The following is a 20432-nucleotide window of genomic DNA, read 5'->3' as shown; positions in this document are numbered from 1 at the left end:
TTTTTCAAGGGATTTTTTTACCATAATTTTTTATATTTTCCCAGTGGAGAGGGATCTTCCGGGGAGAATTTATAAGGTCAATAAAAGGGAAAACTGCCCTCCTTTTTTATGGCCCCTTTTAAAGGGGGTTGCCATGGGTTTAAACTTTAATGTGACTATCAAAGGAGAGACTACTGTCCACCTGGGTCCCAAAGTCTCTTATCACGCATTCAGTGTTAAGTAGATTGCTGCCTATGTGGTAGTTCATGGTTACAGAGTTTTTACCAAAGGGGATGATACTGCACTTTTTGGCATTAAGCTTGAGGCCATGGCTCTGACACCAGGCATTTGTCTCAGTGAGTCCCTTCTGTAGGATGTCCACATCCTTTGGGGACTTGACTATGGCTCCTAGTTTGCAGTCATCTGCGAGCATCATCAGCCAGAGGCCTTCTGTGTTAGCCTGTTCTTCAGAGAAGTACTAAACAGGAGAGGTCCCAGGACGGAACCCTGTGGCACTCCACTTGTCACTGCCTTGAGGTCAAATTTGGAGTCTGCAACTTTTATAGTGTGGGTTCTGTCAGTGAGCCAGTTGGCAACCCATCTTGTGATGTAGGGATTTATACCTAGTTTAGTGAGTTTAGCTATAATTCCAGAATGGGGGATGGTGTCGAAAGCCTTGGCGAGGTCAAGATAGGCTGTGTGAACCACCTTACCCTCATCCACGGCTTTGGTGAGTGCCTCATAGAAGTCGATCAGGTTCAGGAGGCATGATCTGCCTTTCACAAACCCGAACTGGGTGGGATCCAGAGTTTGGAGGTTACTAATGTCTTTGTTTTATGAGTTCCATGATGATACGTTCCATGGCCTTGCAGACCAGGCTCATCAGGCTAATAGGTCAATAGTTCCTGGGATCAGTGGTGGCTCCCCCTTTGTGGAGTGGGATAACTGTTGCTGTGCGCCATTCAGTGGGCACAAAGCCTGAAGCGAGGCTATTATTGAACATGGTGCTTAAGTAGGGAGCCAGTTCGTTCTGAAGTTCATGTAAAATGCAGCCTGAGATGTTGTCCGGTCCTATGGATGCTGTGTTTTTGGCTTTAGAGAGTGCAGCTTTTAACTGCGTAGTTGTGATTACAGGGACTCTGCATTCTTCCTGTATAGATATGGGCCCTTTAGCGGGTGAGATGGGGGTAAAGTTAGCACTGAACCGATCTGCCAGGATGTTGGCAATATCAGTTGGTTCTGTAATTTTTGTGTCTTTGTGCTGTAACTCAGAGCAGATCTGGGTGTTGCCATCTAGATTCTTGACATAGCTATAGAATGCTTTGTGGTTGTCCTTGGATTTAGTGGTGATTTTGTTTTCGTAGCTAGCTTTGGAGAATCTTTTAAGGGATCTCAGCTTCTTACTGAGGCTGACCAAGGGAGCTCCTCCACTCATGGGATTTTACTCTCTTTTGCAACAGTTTCTTCCTTCTGTTGTACAGTTTGTTTATGGCAAGGGACCACCAGATTGGCTTCCTTTTTTTTGGATGATAGCATTTTGGTTCTGTTTGGGATAGCACGATCCATGCATTCATGTAAGTGCTTATAGAGTGCATTTGTGTAGGATTCAGCAGTTGTAAATGTATTGTCCATCTGCATGGGTGTCATGAAGTTCACCACTTCTGTCTTAAGAAGCATGAAGTTGGCTTTGGAGAAATGTTTTACTGTGGTTTCCTTAATGGGGGGGGGGGGTGTGGATATCAAGGGTGATAAGCTTATGGTCAGATCGGACCAACGAGGAGTTGACTTCAGGTGTGGAACACCGGTCACTCATGTTGGTAATGACTAGGTCTAGGTTATTGTTGCCCCTGGTGGGGGTGTGGATAAGTTGATCTAGGGCATTGGAGTTTATGAATTCCAGAAAGTGTTGAGCTAAGGAGTTGGTACACGAGTAGTTTTCCCAGTTAATGGTGGGGTAGTTGAAGTCGCCCATTATTAGGGTGTTTGGTTCAACCCTAATATTTTCCAGTACATCAAGAAAAGAGGAGTGGGATTCCTGGGGCATGGTGGGGGATTTGTAGCAAGCTACAATTTGAATTGCAGTTTTGCCCAGAGTTAGTTGCACTTGGATAACCTTGGATGCATTATGCTGAGCAACTAGCCTGGAGGTGTGGATATCCTTAATGAATATGGACACACCTCCACCTTTGGTGTTTCGGTCCAGGTTACATGGCCGAAAAGTGTGGTATGAGTTATAGCCTGGTAGTGCAGGGGTGCTCTTTGGAGCCTTGAATCTGGTCTCAGTCACTGCACAGATATCGATGTTCTCTATTTTAAGGAGTGCCTCGAGTGAGTGCATTTTGAGATTTAGACTTCTAGCATTGAGTAGCATTACCTTCCGTTTTTGTTTGCGTGTTCCTTTTATGGTGGTGAATTTGTTATTTGAACCCTGCCTAAAAAAGACACTATAGGGGCAGCAAGAGCCTTAGCCAGTATCCGGAATCCCAGGGGCGACAGGTGCAGGCCATCTGTGGCAAAGCATCGTGGTCTGTCGACCATGTCATCCCAAGCAGACAGATACTGGATCCCCTTAGAATGACACCAGAAGCTTAACCAGTTGTTGAAATCAGTCATTTTGTCCTTGTACTGCGGTATCATTCTGGGTGATGGCAGAATGCTACTCAGGGCTACGGTCATACCTGCCTGGGCTAGAAGATCAGAGAGCTCTTCCATGTATCTCTTCATGCAGTCCAGAGAGGTACGTCTCAGGTCATTCACATATAAATATGTGAATGCTTTCTAATGTAACTGGGGGGTGGAGTTCTTAATGGCTGCTGCACTTCCTGCCATTCTGATGGTAATACTGTTTGAGGTGGAGGGATCAGTGATGTTTCTTCTAGCTTTTTCTCAGCACAGGAGAAGCCCCAAAAGTATTTTTTATCCCAGTGTGAGAAATGTGTGCAGACATGCATGCACATGTATGTGTTTACACACATGCATACATATGTGCAAATAGTTTGAGAAAAATTCATTGGAAAAAGTCTGTACAACAAATGAAGTTCCAGCTAATTGTTGTCTTTGGATGTTCATCGTGCATACAGCTGCAGTCATAACAGATGGGTTTTCCTACCATCAGGTGGGTCCTCGGTCGGCCGAATTCCAAAGTCTAGGTCCGGCGTCGGTTGTCGTCGCTTTCTTTCCTGACGTCAGTGCGACAGGGGTATACAAGACACAGCCGACGCCATTTTCTTCAGTCTTTTTTGCCACGCGGTGCCCGAAGCAGAAGCAGTTCGCAAGTGCCGGTCGGCCAGCTCCTGAAATTATGAAAATTTGGAAACCGAAGTCTTCTTTAAAGCTAAGTACCCCATTGGGGAAACTTTTCTTGCCTCAGACCGATGTCAGACAAAGTTAACAATTGTATTTCTTGTGGGAAGCAAATACCGCATAAGGATTTCCATTCCCTCTGTATACCTTGTTTAGGCCCAGACCACGACATCTCGTGCTGTCGCTTTTGTGCTACTTTCAATAAACGCACTATTAAGTGTCGGGCAGAGTTCGCCCAGCACTTTTTTGGTAAAGCTTTTAAATATAAAATGTCGTCGGAGACTCCGACTACTGTTTTGTCCAAAAAACGCAAGGACAAAGACCGACACGCGAGGTTCGCGGTCTCCACCGACACCACGCCAAAACCGGCTACACGTGGTCCGGTTCTCAGCGAGGCGCCTATGCAGCCCCTGACTACCGACGACACTTCTCTGGCGGTGTCTTCTGTAACCGAGACCGCAGGTTCCTCGGCCCATACCCTGACTACAGCTACGAAGCCACTGTGAGTGTTGAGCCTCTTAATGTGGACAGGTCCACTTCCACCCATGGTGTCTTCAGACCGTCTTCTTCCTTTTCCATAAAGGCCTTTACTAAGTCTAAATCAGCCATTCATCCCAAGAGGCCTGTTGCACAGGGCCCATCTCCAGGCCCCATGCCTAAAAAGCAGATGCTCAAAATGGCTGAGGATTTAATTACTCTTATCAGGGGTTCCCAACCCCCTCCGGACAAGAGACCCAGAGTGGAGGAAGATTCTCCCTCTTCTGACCAGGGCTCCATTATTTCAGAACATTCTGATGAAGAGGAACACTCGTACTCCCCTTTTGAAGATTCTGATGCAGAGCAGTCCATTCCTTCTTTATCCCCCCCCAGAGGATTTTTGTTTCGGGGAAACCTTGCATACTTTGAGGGGACACTTCCATTGGGAAGGCCAATATTTTTCAGATTCCAAGAAAAGGCTTAGGGAATTTCTTTTGCTACCTCAGCACAGACCTCTGGCGATACCTCCTGTCTTGGACATACTTGATGATGTTTACTCGGAGGCTTGCCTTAATCCGGATTCCCTGCCTCCTGCCCCAGTCAAGCCTGATAGGTACTACAGAGTTCCTAACTCACACCAATTTCTTTACAAAAGCCATAATGCTGACCCTGAAACCATTTCTCAAGGCCCCAAGGGAATGAAGGCCTCTACTGCTAAGAATCCATTACCTTCCGAGAGAGAGTCTAGATCCTTAGAAAGGTGGGGGAAAAAGGTATATACCTCTGCCACCCTAGCCATGAGGGCCTTAAATTGTCAGTTCCATATGCTTAAATATCAGCAGTTTCTGTTATCACAGTTAAGGAATAAAATGTCACAACCTGAACAACCATATTTGAAGGAGTTGCAGGATATGATGCATAGTGTAGAAGAAAGTGGGTAAACGCACCTTACAATGTGGCTATGATGCTCTGTAGAGGCCTCAAGTAGAGCTGCTGTTACAGGATCAGTCATTCGTAGACATGCCTGGCTTAGGGAACAAACCTTGCTTGATCATGCTAAAGCTAAACTACTAGATGCTCCTTTACAAAAGGATGTATTATTTGGTACTAATGCTGAGGAGATACTACGGAAAATAGAAGAAAAAGCTAAATCTATGCAAACTGTCAAAGCTTTTCTACAGGTACAACCACCACGTTTTAGCAGAAATTGGCCTTCAAAAAACTGGTCCTTTCCAGCCACGGACAAGCCCCAAAGAGGTAGATACAGGCGCACAAGGGGCAGAGGACAATCTCAAGGATCATATAGAGGCAGACAATGGCAATCTCCAGCACCAAGAGATGGCAAAGACAGTGCACAACAATACAGGAAACAAACCCAATGACTTTCCCATTTGCATGCTAAGCAAGGCTCAGGTGGCAGCACCCTTGGGAGGAAAGCTGGCATTATTTTCAAAAAATTGGCATATTGTCACAAAAGACAAATGGATCCTGGACATTATAAACAGAGGCTACAGATTTCATTTTCACACTCTTCCACAAATGAGAGGCATGCCGAACCTGCCACACAATCAAAGGGCAGAGGCTCAAATACAAATTTCAAAGCTCATGGACATGAAAGCTATTCAAGAGGTACCTACTCACGAACAAGGTCAAGGTTTTTATTCCAGACTATTCCTGGTACCAAGGAAGGGAACCGATTGGAGACCCATTTTGGACTTATCCATCCTAAACACATTTCTACTGCACCAAAATTCAAGATGCTCACCTTACAGCAGCTTCTTCCCATGCTGGGCAAGGAGTCTTGGCTGGTAACATTGGACCTCAAGGAGGCATACCTGCATGTCCCAGTCAGACAAAGCTGCAGAAGATACCTCAGATTTCTTGCAGGTTCAATCCACTATCAATTCTCTGCATTGCCCTTTGGCTTATCTACTGCGCCCAGAGTATTCACGAAATGCCTGGCATCAGTAATTGCCTACTGCAGACTTCAAGGGATACAAATTTACCCTTATTTGGACGATTGCCTGATCCAAGTGACAGCAAACACATACTTCTGGAACATCTGGCTTATGCAACACGGTTATTGAATTCTCTGGGATACACAGTCAACAAAGAGAAATCCAGGCTAACACCATCTCAGAAAATAATTTTCCTGGGTGCCAACTTGGACACAAACACCCAGATGGCTTATCTTACGCCAGAAAAACAGGGGCAACTAACTCAGTACTTCAAGATGCTAGCAAATTGTACCAGGCTAACTGCAAGGAAAATCCTGCAGGCTCTGGGCTTCATGGCATCTTGCATTCTTCTAATCCCATGTGCAAAGTTGCATATGAGGAAACTTCAGTGGTACCTAAAAAACCTATGGTCTCAACACAGCCACAGTTTGGAAACAATATTACCACTAATTCCATGTTTGCAAAAAGAATTTCTATGGTGGGCCCAAGCATGCCAAACAAACACAGGTCTACCATTCTGCAAGCCTCAAGCAAATCAAGTCATCACAACAGACGCCTCAGACTACGCCTGGGGGGCACACATGACAGACAGGTGCATTCAGGGCAAATGGTCACAAAAGGAAAAGCACCTTCACAGCAATCAAAAGGAAATGCTAGCAGTAATAAATGCAATTACAGCTTTCAAGGACCTCCTGCATCCAGGCAGTTATTGATAAGAACAGACAACACCACAGTAATGTGGTACATAAACAAACAAGGAGGAACACATTCATACCCCCTGTGCAGGCTGGCCATGTCACTTTGGAACATGGCTCTGGAATGGCAAATCGAGCTTCAAGCACAGTACCTGCAAGGTTTGGAAAACACGCTGGCAGACAATCTAAGCAGAAATATGACAGACCCGCATGAATGGAAGTTGCATCCTCAAGTGTTTACAAAGATAATCCAAGCGTGGGGAAGGCCAGACATAGATCTCTTTGCCTCCCACAAGAATCATCAATTGACAAAATTCTGTTCAAGGACATTTCATCCAAAGGCCTGGAGAGTGGACGCCCTTTCTTTCAGTTGGGCAGCACGGACAGTTTACGCCTTCCCACCTTTGCCTCTACTGCCCAGGGTGCTCTTGAAAGCAAGAGCAGACAGACCAAAGATGATACTGATTGCTCCAGACTGGCCAAGACAACACTGGTACCCACTCCTGAGGAGCCTAACACATTCTCCTCCCTGGACCCTACCTCTAATGCCTCTTCTCCTGACTCAGCACAGCTACAAAACTCTTCACAGTCAGCTGAAAACACTCAATACCACAGCAGACCCTACTCTCCAAGGAGGTGCAGGATGTAATTTTAGAGGCCAGAAGGCCATCTACTAGAAAAGCTTACTCCGCAAAATGGAAATGGTTTTGCGCTTGGAATGAGAAAAAGGGCCAGGATCCTAGAAAACTGAATTTGCCTCAGATATTACAGTATCTAGCTGAGCTGTTGAACAGTGGACTTTCATTTTCCTCCATCAAAATCCATGCCTCAGCCATTTGTGCAGAATACAACACTGATCCACCCTTATTCTCTCACCCACTCTTAAGACAGTTCCTCAGAGGGGCTAAGAATATAAGACCTCCAAGGAAACAACTAATACCAGCCTGGGATCTTAATTACATTCTAGAAAAATTAACATTGCCGCCCTTTGAACCAGCTGCCTCAACAGATTTGCAATATTTGTCCTGGAAAACAGCTTTCCTTCTGGCTATTACCTCAGCTCGTAGGGTCTCGGAACTACAAGCCCTCATGGCTGTGCAGCCCTTTCTCATCTTCCATCAGGACAGGGTTTCCCTATGAACCAACCCGTCATTTATGCCTAAGGTAGTATCCAGGGTAGCTTTAAATCAGGCCATACACTTACCTACCTTTTACCCCAATCCTCAAAACAAAGGGAAAGGCTGCTACATTCCTTAGACATCCATAGACAGCTACGTTACTGTTTGGACAGAACAAAGCCTTTCAGGAAATCAGGACAACTCTTTGTGTCCTACGCTGTAGGAGCTCAAGGGAAGCCAATTTCCAAACATCCAATTTCAAAATGGATAGGCCACTGCATACGGTTTTGTTACTCCTTTCATGGTAAATCTGTACCCGTAGGCATCAGATCCCACTCCACAAGGGCCACAGCTACCTATGCAGCCTTCCTCAGAGGAGTCCCTACCACAGATATTTTAGAGGCAGCCACTTGGAGTTCTGTGCATACCTTCACTAAACACTACCACCTACCTTTATACTCCAAAACTAGAGCAGGCTTTGCCACTGCTGTGCTGCAGGGCATTCTGGCTCCTCCCAGTTCCACCTAGTGCCTACCACCCTGTGTGTAGCTTTGGGATTCTACCCATCTGTTATGACTGCAGCTGTATGCACGATGAACATAGTACAGTTTTGTACCTACCATAAATGTAGATGTTCGAGTGCTGATACAGCTGCAGTCCAGGTTTCCCTCCCTCCTTCCCCTCTGGGTACAGACCTAGTGGCTAACTCCTCATCTTACAACCTGATTGGGTTATCCTTCTATGGTGTATTTGCTTGCAACTACTGATTTTTGATTATATTGCATTGCATGATTATATATCATATATATATATATATATATATATATATATATATATATATATATATATATATACACATATATTGCCTTCCTTCTGGGGGCACCTGACATCTGGAGCAAGAAAGACTGAAGAAAATGGCGTCGGCTGTGTCTTATATACCCCTGTCGCACTGACGTCAGGAAAGAAAGCGACGACAACCGACGCCGGACCTAGACTTTGGAATTCGGCTGACCGAGGACCCGCCTGACGGCAGGAGAACCCATCTGTTATGACTGCAGCTGTATCAGCACTCGAACATCTACATTTATGGTAGGTACAAATCTGTACTTTCTGTAGACCTAAGATTAAGCGTCATTGTCAATATAAAAGGGGTAGATAGACTCCGTGGTGTAGCTAAATGCATACTCTTTAAGCTTATTCTGCAGGGAAGGGCGGCTTGGGAGAGTAATTTTTTTCCTTCAGAGGTACAACAGTTACTTTGCCAAAGTTCTGTAAATCTGTTTAATATTTTATAGCTAACATTTTGTACATTTTCAGATTTTTAATAATGTTTATTAACTGTAATTTCTCATATACGCTGATGTGCTGTTATGTTCTATTATGGATGATGCAGACTGTCTTGCCATTACACTGTGAATTACTGAAAAGGATTTTATGACCATCCTTTCAACCTGGTAAACAGACAAATATTTGGGGTTCGTGGGGAGTCGAACACATTTGCGGACTCCATATTCTTGACTGTCATTTTTGGATAAAGAACTTCAAGAGTACTTGTGGTGATTCTGTGTATAACTGCTTCTGCTGTCAGCTAGCTGTTTGGCCTCTTCTGGAGTGTTGATCACACAGTCTTTTCTTGAATTCTATATTCTAGACTCTTAAGACTTGTCTGCCAGGGAATAAAAACAAGTTCCCTTTCTCTTTGTTGGATATGTCATACATTTGATTTGTCTAACTAACTGGATATGTGACTTGTTGGAATTCACTTTGAGAACTGTCAGTCAGAGCAGGATTTCTGGGATACTGAAATAGTGGTTTGAATCTCCGTTGAAGTCTTGTATTTCTGACTTATGGCTCACTGGTATCCAAGATAAGTAGTCAATGTGACAGTGTAATATTTGAAACAAAGGATTTGTTAAGTGATTGGAGAAATTAATCTAACTTTGATACTTCCTACATGCAGCAGAAAAACTGAATTTATCCAAGGGTCAGAGTTTCAGAACTTTTGAACACGTGGGGTCCATTGCAGAACTCTTGTGATTCTTTACACAAGGCATCACCAAGATAGTCATTAAGAAAGTAGAGAGGAAAGGCTGACCAAAAGAGGAGTAAATAAAATAATTATCAATAATATGTTGCATTCTCTCCATTGCTAAAAATGCCATACAGGTATTATAACTTAGTTAAGTCACAATTTGTATTGGAACTAGATATTGCTTAACAGCTTGATTTGGAGTACACACCATGTGGATTGCAAGAAGTGTATGTTAATTATTTCTTTTACTCTTTACAGATTTTCTCTTGGTTCTGAGACACATTTCTCAAAATGGTTGTATAGTTGTTTGATGTTTCTAGAGTTATTGCTGTAGATGTACAGAATGCATTTCCGATTGTGGAGAAGTAACATTTGGCACACATTTTTCACTACCCTGTTGGTGCATTATTATTATTATTATTATTATTATTATTATTATTATTATTATTATTATTATTATTATTATCATTATCATATTCAGTTTGATTAGTTTCTGTGCTAATGCTGCTTTTCTTTCACCTTGTGAAGGTATCCTATTCATTGTTTCAAGCCATTTAAAAATCAATTTTAGTAATTCACTTTCCTTTTTTTTATTCTTTTTTTCCCTTTATACCTAGTTTGTAAATATGTTTCACATAAATAAATGTTTTGTGTATTCTCTGAATGGTGACCACTGTCACTGTCTATTTCAGGATTTTAGGAATGTATTATATGCAAATGTTCACGCTTTTGCCACTAAGAAAACTGCCAACACCTTTATCGTGAACGTCAGTGTTGGCACTGCCTTGTAAGCTTTGTCATTTATGTTCTTTTTGTCATAATTTTTATCCACACCCCTTCCACTCTTCTGAAGTGTTAATTTTTGAGCTATATATGGCAGACACTAAAGCAGATTCTCCATTTGTGACGTTGGTTTTCCTTCTATACTTTGTGTTGAAGGTCTGGCCAGAGATATAGGTTCAGGCAGTTGGTAACTAACTCACCTATTTCAGGAGCGAGGGATGTTGCCACTGCATTGTCACTCTGTGGTGTAGACCACGAGAAAAGCAAGAAGTGCTCCACTTGTAGGTTAGATGTGAGCAAAGACATTCAAGACTGCACATAGTGGAGGATTACAAGTGTGCTCACACAATTGCAAGCTTATATCCTGGTTAGCCTGGAGCAGAAAATGCTGCTTGAGCTGTACTATGATAGGCTCTCTCCTTGTTTCCAGCTCTTCTCAACAGTGATGCCTAGAAACCATGCCTAGGCATTCTTAGTGTATTCTTCTCTAAAGTGGGGGCCTGATTAGTGACAGAGTACAGAGAGGTAGTTACCTGACAAGCATGGCAGCTATCTCCAAGGGGGAGAGTTGTCTGGGGGATCAGAGTCCCAGTATCAGTAGGACAGGATGAAACAAAAAACATTGATTTTTTTAAGTTAGTATAGCCTTTAATGACAGCACTACTTTTATAAAAAAGAATGTAGCACAGATATCCAGGAGGATCTCTTAAAGCAAACTGTGTATTTGTGTTCCATCTTAACTACTTTTTTGTCTTGGAAAGGATGTCCTTAAACTTTTCTCCTACAAAGAGATCTCTAAGCTTTTATTGTTCAAGAAACCTTTGAATGTGTCACTGTTTTTTCAGTGGCACAGTGCTGCTGCTGTCACTGGCATGATAGCAGAGTTGGCATGAAGTATGGTTCCTTTTTCCTTATTTGTCAGTTTGTTTGGCTTTTGATAGACTGTTTAAGGATTCCATGTGGTTAGAACACCTAATGCTTGCAGTTCATAGATTAACCTGCTTGCATCCTCTGTAAAAGCTAGTGTTGTTGTAGGGCCTTGCGTCACTATTATTTTTAGGGTAAAAAGTCCTTTTCTTTTTTATTTAGAATTTATGAAGTGCTCATGTGTTCGCTTACTGATTCTGAAGTTTCAGCATGGTAGTGTTTTTTGGGGATGTGTACATGACAGAGGTATGTTTTGTTTACTTTCATCGCAAATTTAATAGGACTATTCAGACAGTTGCTACTGTGGAGAGTATGAGGGTTTTATTGGTATGTTTACAGGTGTTTTTTGCTGTCAAGATTTTAATTAAATTTTAATATTTATTGAATGATGCTGTACTTATTGTTTTGCTTTACATTCCTTTTGCAGATTTCAAGAATGGAATATGTACACTCAAAAAACCTCATCTATCGAGACGTAAAACCAGAAAACTTTTTAATTGGTCGTCAAGGCAGCAAAAAGGAGCATATCATTCATATTATAGACTTTGGTTTGGCAAAGGAATACATTGATCCTGAAACCAAAAAACATATTCCATATCGGGAACATAAGAGTCTAACTGGAACTGCAAGATACATGTCTATAAACACCCATTTAGGGAAAGGTGAGTTTATATTATTAGTACAAGTATTGCGTATAACTAATATCGTAGATCTTTATTTCAAATAAGGCCTGTAGAAAGAGGTATGCCTCTTTGAAAGCTTTCTGTGAAGTACAGCTCCATGTGTAGTTCACACTTCCTCAGTAATCCATTTTTGAGATGCTGTCACAATGTAGTAGTCCATGAGACAGAATTTAGTAGCATTTTTTTTTTTTTTAGTTACAGTCCTGCTAAAAATATGGTTACATTAAGAACATTTATGCGGATTCAGAGGTGACGTGTATGATGAGACTGGAGGCTATAGGAGTTTGTGCTTTTTTTTTTTTCCTGCAGTATTTTGTGACTCAAAAAACATTTAAAATTTTTTGACAGAAGCATATATATAAATGAATTATTGGGGAGATTATTCTGCCTTTTTTCCCCCTTCCTTATTGTGTTTCTATAGTTTTCATATGGAGTCTATTTGCATGTCATAAACAAGCTTAACAATAGTCTATAACTATTTAATTTCAGGTGCAGTTTGTTCATTGTTAGTCACATTTGACACAGCAGAAAGCTTGGTAAACTTAATACTGGTCGCTGATATAGTCTTTGTATACAGATTAATGTTCCCTTTGTTATTAATTGTGCTGAATTAAGGACGTATAGTTAATTACATCTGCATTTTATCTGAATCTTGTCTTCATAAGGTCATAGGATTTTACTAGGCCCTCGACCCACAGAGTTCATTTCAACCCTAGCCGATTCATCCCAATGTAATACCATAGATGTGCTAGTCAATACCCAGGATCTCATTTAATAATGATTGCCCATGTCCAGGAGGGTTGTGTTTGCTATCCCAGTAAGAATTTACTGTGCCCCATCCAGTTGTCCAGCTTCCTCTTGAACAGTGTCAAAGAGGTGCCATGCTTCCAAAGACGCTGTAGTCACTGGGTGACAAATCTGTCCCTCCAGCATGTCCTGTTTGTCGCAGGCCATATTTAGGTCCCTGGAACAGTTAGCTCTAATCCAGTTTGATTTACGAATATGCATCAAGTTCATTAGGTTTGGGTCTGAGATTGCTCTGTAAGCCAGGCATAAGTCTCCCCTAAGAAGTCTATACGATACAGAGTATAGTGTTAGGGTCTTTAGTCAGTCTGTGTATGGCACATGCTGGAGTCCCTTTATCTTCTTTGTACAGTACATGCTGACGGGGCATTATACTCAATTGTGGGATGGATTAGTGCCGAGTATAGAGAGGTTATAACCTCCTTTGCTCTCAAGTCAGTGCCTTTACTAATCGTGTGCTATGTGGAAAGCCTTCCTTACTACAGTAGAGACACAGTTAAAGTTAATGTCTCAGTCTACTTGTGATCCCAGATCCCTTACCATTTTGTGGGTACTTCAGGTAATGTTAAGTTGTCATTCTCGCTTTCATTCTTGCTGGATGGGTTCGGAGCCGATCCTCGGCTCTGACTCAGCCTATACCATAGCTCGAGAGTTATTTTTACCGGCTCGAGGCAGCCCTATATCCCACAATACCATGCGCTAACTCCCCAGATCTCATTTGCCACTTCGCTGCGTGGTTGCGTTTTTACCGGCTCAGGTCAGTTAAGATCTTTTTGTGTAGTTTTTTAGGAAAAAGGTTAGATTTCCCTATCTAATAATATTCCCCACTGTATTACCTAATCCTTAAATCTTCTTAGCTAAACTTTTGTTAAGCCCCCCCCCCCCCCCTTTTTAGTCAAACTTATAGACGGGCCTTCGGGCCTTAGCTCTTCTATAGTTTTTCCTATAGTTCCCCTTTTTAGTGTGTGTGTGATTGCTTTTTTAGTCCGCCATTTAACTTCTCCCCTTGTGTTAGAGTTTGTGTGTGAGTTGTGAGTGCTGACTGTGTTGACTCTTAGTGTCCACCATAATGTCTAAAGACACTAAGATTTCAGGATTCAAGAAGTGTGACTCGTGCTGTCAGAAGATGTCTCTGACAGACGGTCACACTTCTTGTGTTTATTGTTTAGGACCCTTGCACCTGCAGGACTCTTGTTCCGTTTGTCACAGATTTAGTTCAAGAGTCCTGCAGGAGCGGCGGTAATAAGTTAATTTTGAGGGGCTTATTGAAGCCCGATGGCTCCCCGTCTAAGTCTGGCTCGGGGAAGTCGCCCAAGTCCGCCAAACCCTCGGCTCCAGCTTCTGAGTCGACGGCTGGCGGAACCGAAAGTGCTCCGACATCGGCTCCGGTTGGATCCGATGCGAGCAAGACTTTGCCCGCTCTGAAACCCGTTTCAGAGCTGACAACAGTGCGCAAGCGCTCTAGATCACCCTCAGTAGAGTCCGTTCGATCAGCTCCAAGATCGCCCTTACTGTCGGAGCGGAGTCATAGGACTCATTCTTCCAGGTCTTCCAGGCTGTCCAACCATGACATTGAGAGGGTGGTCAGTAGACTCCTCAAGTCCCAGGCACTGGCCCAAATAATTCAAAGCCCATCTCACCAGACTGTGGCTCCCTCGGTGCCACTTTCGATTCCTCCTCCGACTCTTCAGTTGAGCTCGGAGCCAGAGTTTGTTGGAACCGGGACCTTGCCCACGTTGGAGCCGATACTACTACCTTCAGCCCTGGCATCGTTGTCTCCGACCTCTTCATTGGTGCCATCCATGGAGAGGTCCAGGCGCCGGGACTCAGTCTGCTCCAAGGGGGCGAATGGCATCGGACCCTTGTCCGACCCCGTTCTCCCTCTCGGAGCGTCAGCTCTGGTTAGTTCGGCCCCGACATCATTCTCGGAGCCTTCTCTGTAGGCGCCGGGGTGGTCCTGGTATCCTAGGAGCCAGGGCTGTCTTCGATGCCTGATAGGGGAGCCTTTGAGGTGATGAGCATGCTGTATCCGGTGTTTGCTCCAAGATTGGTTCCTTCAGCTCCTCCCTCTACAGTGCCTGTTACGGTCTCTGGTCATCCTCTTGCAACTGATAGCAGAGATCCAAAGCGCAGGGTACCCACTTTAGGTGTCTCTTCCTCATCCGAGGCCTCCCCTGAAGTTTCAGGGGAACCTCCTAGGAAAAGAAAGTGCAAGAGGAAGCACGTGGACCCCCCCCCCCCCGAGTCTCTCACTTCGGACACCGACTTGGATGAGTCGGAGGGTTCCCCGTGATCCCCCTCTGAGGATGTCTCCTTTTCAGACATCCTAGGGATCCTGAAACAGAGGGGGAATTGGTCCACCCTCAAACCCTCCGAGGATGAGTCGGTTTACCTTGACGCTTTTGGGTCTCGCCCTTCCACCTCCTGGGTGTCCCCTCCTTTCGACCCACTGATGGAAGTAGTGGCCAGAAAGGCATGGGCAGCTCCTGACTCGATGGAACCTACCCCTAGGAGGCCTTCTAAATTTATTTCTGCTCCGGTAGACAAACCATTTCTGACCAAAGGTGTGTCGGTAGATGCTATGGTGGTAGCAGCCACCACTAAGAAGGAATTAGCTGATCCTTCTGTACCTGTTCATCCTCCTAATAAAGACTCCAGGACTATGGACAGGTACGGTAAGCGGACATTTGCTTCAGCTATCTTTGCCATGCGGTCGCTGAACTATTTATGTCATTTCACCCGCCTTCAGAGAGATTTGCTCAAAGAACTGGGTGAAACCATACAGGATCCTTCTGCTGCGGGGTATCAGGACAAGATTAACTCCCAGCTGGCTACCTTGAATTCCATTGCCAACTCCTCCATGCGGCTTATCTCTTATGCAGCCGATGGAGCGAGTAGGGCCTCAGGCACAGGTGTTGCATTGAGACGACACGCCTGGATGCGACTCTGTAATTTTGCTGATCCCTTCAAGGCGTCCTTCACCAACACCCCCTTTGATGGTTCAGAGTTTGGACCTCAGGTGTAGACTACCCTCACCAGGTGCGAGCAAGATGGTAAGACTCTCTCTGCCATGGGATTCCACTTTTTCACACCATCTAGACTATACCCTAAAGGTCAGAAGGGTGGAAAGATGTGGTTCAGTAAACCACAGGGAGTCGCGCCTGCTGCACGTGGTGAACTTCCCCCCAGAGGCAGAGGGGGGAACAATAATAGACGCCGCCCCAGAGGCAGAGGGGGTCCACAGAACCAGGGTTCCAGGGAATCCTTCCCTGACCAACCCTTTCAGCATCCCTGAGAAGCTGCCCGACTGTCCACCTTCGGAGGCAGTCGGGGGAAGATTATCTCTGTACCCGGAAGCCTGGCAATCTCTCTCTCAAGACAAATGTGTACAGTCAATCATATCCGAGGGTTACAAAAATCCCCTTCATTTCCCCTCCGATCCAACCGCCGAGACCCCTCCCAGACGTACCACCCGCACAAAGGGGTCAGGCACAGCTAGAGATAAAAAAAGCTGTTAGAAAAAAAAGTCATCCAGGCAGTCCCAGCAGACCAGCTAGGATCCGGAATTTACTCCAGGTTCATTTTGGTACCAAAAAAGACAGGAGACTGGAGACCCATTTTGGACCTCAACAGACTGAACAAGTCTGTGCGGAAGACAACATTTCGGATGGTAACACTGCAGTCCATTCTGCCCTTCTTGGACAGAGACAACTGGATGTGCTCGTTAGACCTTCAGGACGCGTACTATCATGTAAAGATACACAGGCACTCCAGGAGGTTTCTCCGCTTCCGGCTGGGAGCCAGTCATTACCAATTCAGAGCCCTGCCCTTTGGTCTCACCACAGCCCCCCGGGTGTTCACCAAATGTTTGGCAGTGGTCACGGCTCACCTGAGGCAAAAAGGATTCCAGGTGTTTCCATATTTAGACGACTGGCTCATTACTGCTACCACCAAGCAGCATCTTATAGCCAGGGATTACACCATTCGCATTTGCAACAAACTAGGTATTTCCATAAATTTTGCAAAATCCTCCTTGTCGCCTTGTCAATGTATAAACTTCATAGGCGCCGTGTTAAACACCACAGAAATGTCTGCAACATTACCATCTCAGAGAGTGACAGACATACGGCGGAATGTTCAGTTTCTGTTTCAGTCCAACAGAATTCAAGTCAAGTTAGTACTGAAAACATTAGGCCTCATGGCAGCGGCGATTCTCCTTCTCCCCTTATCCCGCTTCCACATGAGAATTCTCCAGTGGATGCTTTTTTCCTCAGTGGTCCTTTCAACGGCTCCCAATGACTCACAACATTTTGATAACCCCAACTTGCAAAAAACACCTCTCCTGGTGGATGGTCTCCCCTCAACTTCTTCAGGGCAGACCCTTTGATGTCCTTCAAGGATGCATCTGCAGTCCTTACAAATGGGTTGTCCTGTCGTCAGGCAGCCCTTCGGTCGGCCGGATTCCAAAGTCTGGGTCTGGCCTCGGCTGGTGTCGCACTTCACCCGACGTCATAGCTGCAGTTATTCGGGTATAAAGGCATCAGCCGACGCCATTTTCCTCAGTCTTTCTTGCCGCGTGGCGCCCGAAGCAGAAGCTGTTCGCAAGTGCGGGTCGGTCAGATCCAGAGATTACTACTACCGAATACTACTTCGAAGACTTCTAAAAAGCTAAGTACCCCGTTGGGGACTCTTTCTTGCCTCAGCCGATGTCAGAAAAAGTGAATAACTGTTTAACTTGTGGGAAACAAATACCTCATAAAGATTTCCACTCTTACTCCTTACCTTGTTTAGGCCCAGACCACGACGTAGCAGCTTGCCTAGCCTGTGGTTCTTTTAACCGACGAACGCTTAGACGTCGGTCAGAATTTGCTGAACAGTTTTTCAGCTCTGATTTTGCTTATATTATGCCGTCGGATCCTCCGACTTCACAAATATCCAAAAAACGCAAGGAAAAGGACCGACACTCGCGGTCCGCGGTTTCGGCCGAAACCACGGTTAAGCCAACCGCGAGTGTCTCGGTTTCGGCTGAAACCGAGCAAGCAGTTCTTCCTTCAGCCGAAAACATGCCTTCTACCGAGGCCTCTTCTAACCTGGTGGAATCGGCTTCTGAAATCCAACCTGCAGTTGCGGTTTCTCAGGAATGATCTGACACTATTCCCTTGGATATTTCCACCCCTGCACGTGGAGCTGCTAGGCCTCCTGCAGCCATGTCCATTAAGGCCTTTGCCAGGGCTAAAGCAGCTAAAACTACAAAAACTGTGCCTGTTAAGACCCCCTCTCACAGGCCCAGCTCCAGTACCCAAATGCTTTCTCTAGCAGAGGATCTAATTTCTTTAATCCGGGGATCCCAGACTCATCCTGACAGGGCCTCTCATCCACCTCCAGAGAAGAGACCTAGAGCAGAGCCCCCTGAGCCAGTGTCCACGGATGATTCTTCTGATGATACAGATAATACAGACCCTCCAGAGGCTCATTATTCTCCTTACGAAGACTCTGATGCTGAAGAGTCCATTCCTTCTGCCTCTCCACCTGAGGAATTTTCCTTTGGGGAAAACCTTACATGCTATGAGAGAACAATTTCAGTGGCAGGGCCAAGATTTCTCAGACTCCAGGAAAAGGCTTAGAACCTTTCTGCACTTACCACAACATAGGCCTTTAGCAATACCTCCAGTTCTTTCTGTTGTAGATGATGCATTTAATGATGCTTGTACTGCTCCTGATTCATTACCTCCGGCCCCTGCTAAGCCCGATAGGTTCTACAGGGTCCCGGACACACATCACCATCTATACAAGGCTCCTTTTGCAGATCCCGAGACTATCTCCCAGGGACCTAAAGCTGTAGCAACTACCTCTACTAAAAATCCCCTGCCCTCTGAAAGGGAACCCAGGTCCTTAGAGAGATGGGGTAAGAAAGTTTACACTTCTGCTACTCTGTCAGCTAGGGCCTTGAACTGTCAATTTCATATGATCCAATATCAAGAATTTATGCTAGACCAGTTAACTAAAAAACTGTCCTCTGATGAACCTTTTGATAAGAAGTATGTTCAGGAAATGGTACATAACATTCAGCAAGTTAGTAACCATTGTTTAAAATGCGGCTATGATGCACTGGAGGCTTCCTTTAGATCAGCCATGACTGGCACAGTTATCAGAAGGCATGCATGGTTGAAAGAGCAGGCCTTACCGGACCATGTCAAATCAAAACTTTTAGATGCTCCCATGGACAAGGCCAATTTATTTGGTTCTCCTGCACAACAGGTACTGAAGAAGATGGAAGAGAAGGCAAAATCTGTACAAACAGTGAAAGATTTCTTACAGGTACAGCCGCCAAGGTTTAGCAGGAATTGGCCCTCCAAGAACTGGTCCTTTCCAGACTCCTCTAAAGCACAGAGAGGCAGGAATAGGCGTTCAAGAGGCAGAAACCAATCCAGGGGTGCCTACAGGGGACGCCAATGGCAGGGTAACAACCAGCGAGGCACAGACGCAGCCACCACCACTGCAACAGGACAATCACAGTGACTTGGCTCTGGCACCGCCTACCAGGGAACAACTAGAAGCACCCTTAGGCGGAAAACTAGCTTTATTTTCAAAAAACTGGCATTACATCACAAGGGACAAGTGGATTTTGCAAACTATACACCAAGGCTACAGGTTTCATTTCCATACTCTACCAGGAAAGAGAGGAATGCCAAACCTACCTCCGAATCAAAAGGCAGAAGCTCTAAAACAAGTAAACCAACTATTAAAGATGAGAGCTGTGGAAAAGGTACCATCTATGGAACAAGGAAAGGGATTTTACTCCAGACTCTTCCTGGTACCAAGAAAGGAGAGCAAATGGAGGCCTATTCTCGACCTGTCCGCATTAAACACATTCCTCATTGTTCCAAAATTCAAAATGCTGACTCTACAGCAGCTTCTTCCCATGCTGGGCAAGGAGTCTTGGCTGGTAACTCTAGATCTCAAGGAGGCATACCTGCACGTCCCCATACGACCAAATTGCAGAAGATACCTCAGATTTCTTGCAGGATCAGAGCATTATCAATTCTCAGCATTGCCCTTTGGCTTATCTACTGCGCCCAGAGTGTTCACGAAATGCCTGGCATCAGTAATTGCGCATTGCAGGCTCCAGGAAATCCAAATTTACCCCTACCTGGACGACTGCCTGATACAAGCGGACAACCAAAACAAGCTCACAGTAGACTTACAAAGAGTCATTTACCTGCTACAAGGCCTGGGATATACAGTCAATATAAAAAAGTCAAGGCTGATACCATCCCAAAGAATAACCTTTTTCGGTGCAGTTCTGGACACATCAAATCAAATGGCATTCCTAACTGCAGAAAAGCAAGAACAACTACCTCTTTACTTCTTGGCATTAGCAAAGCAGAACCATCTAACAGCAAGAAAAGTACTGCAAGCCCTGGGCTTCATGGCATCCTGCATAATACTGGTCCCTCATGCCAGACTACATATGAGAAAGCTACAGTGGTACCTAAAGAATTTATGGTCTCAACACAAGCACAGCCTAGAAACCAAAATTCCAATAATACCATGCCTGAAGCAAGAGTTCCTATGGTGGGCACAGGCCTGTCAATCAAACACAGGATTGGCCTTCTACAGCATTCAACCAAGCCAAACCATCACAACGGATGCCTCAGACCTCGGTTGGGGGG

At 44.8% G+C, this 20432-nt stretch overlaps 1 protein-coding gene across 1 annotated transcript in view; it reads left to right on the top strand.

Annotated features, from left to right (window-relative positions):
* Positions 1 to 20432, top strand: part of CSNK1G1 (casein kinase 1 gamma 1) — a 1702676-nt gene that overhangs the window by 657814 nt on the left and 1024430 nt on the right. Inside the window, exon 5 of the mRNA XM_044077488.1 lies at positions 11700 to 11934. Within this exon, the coding sequence (XP_043933423.1) occupies positions 11700 to 11934 (235 nt within the window). The remainder of the gene's footprint in view (positions 1 to 11699; positions 11935 to 20432) is intronic.

This window comes from Protopterus annectens, chromosome 7.part0 (assembly GCF_019279795.1).
Source record: "Protopterus annectens isolate FY-2018-M chromosome 7.part0, PAN1.0, whole genome shotgun sequence".
Classification (NCBI taxonomy): domain Eukaryota; kingdom Metazoa; phylum Chordata; order Ceratodontiformes; family Protopteridae; genus Protopterus; species Protopterus annectens.
Note: the sequence above shows the minus strand (reverse complement) of the source record. Positions and strands in the feature narration are given on the sequence as shown.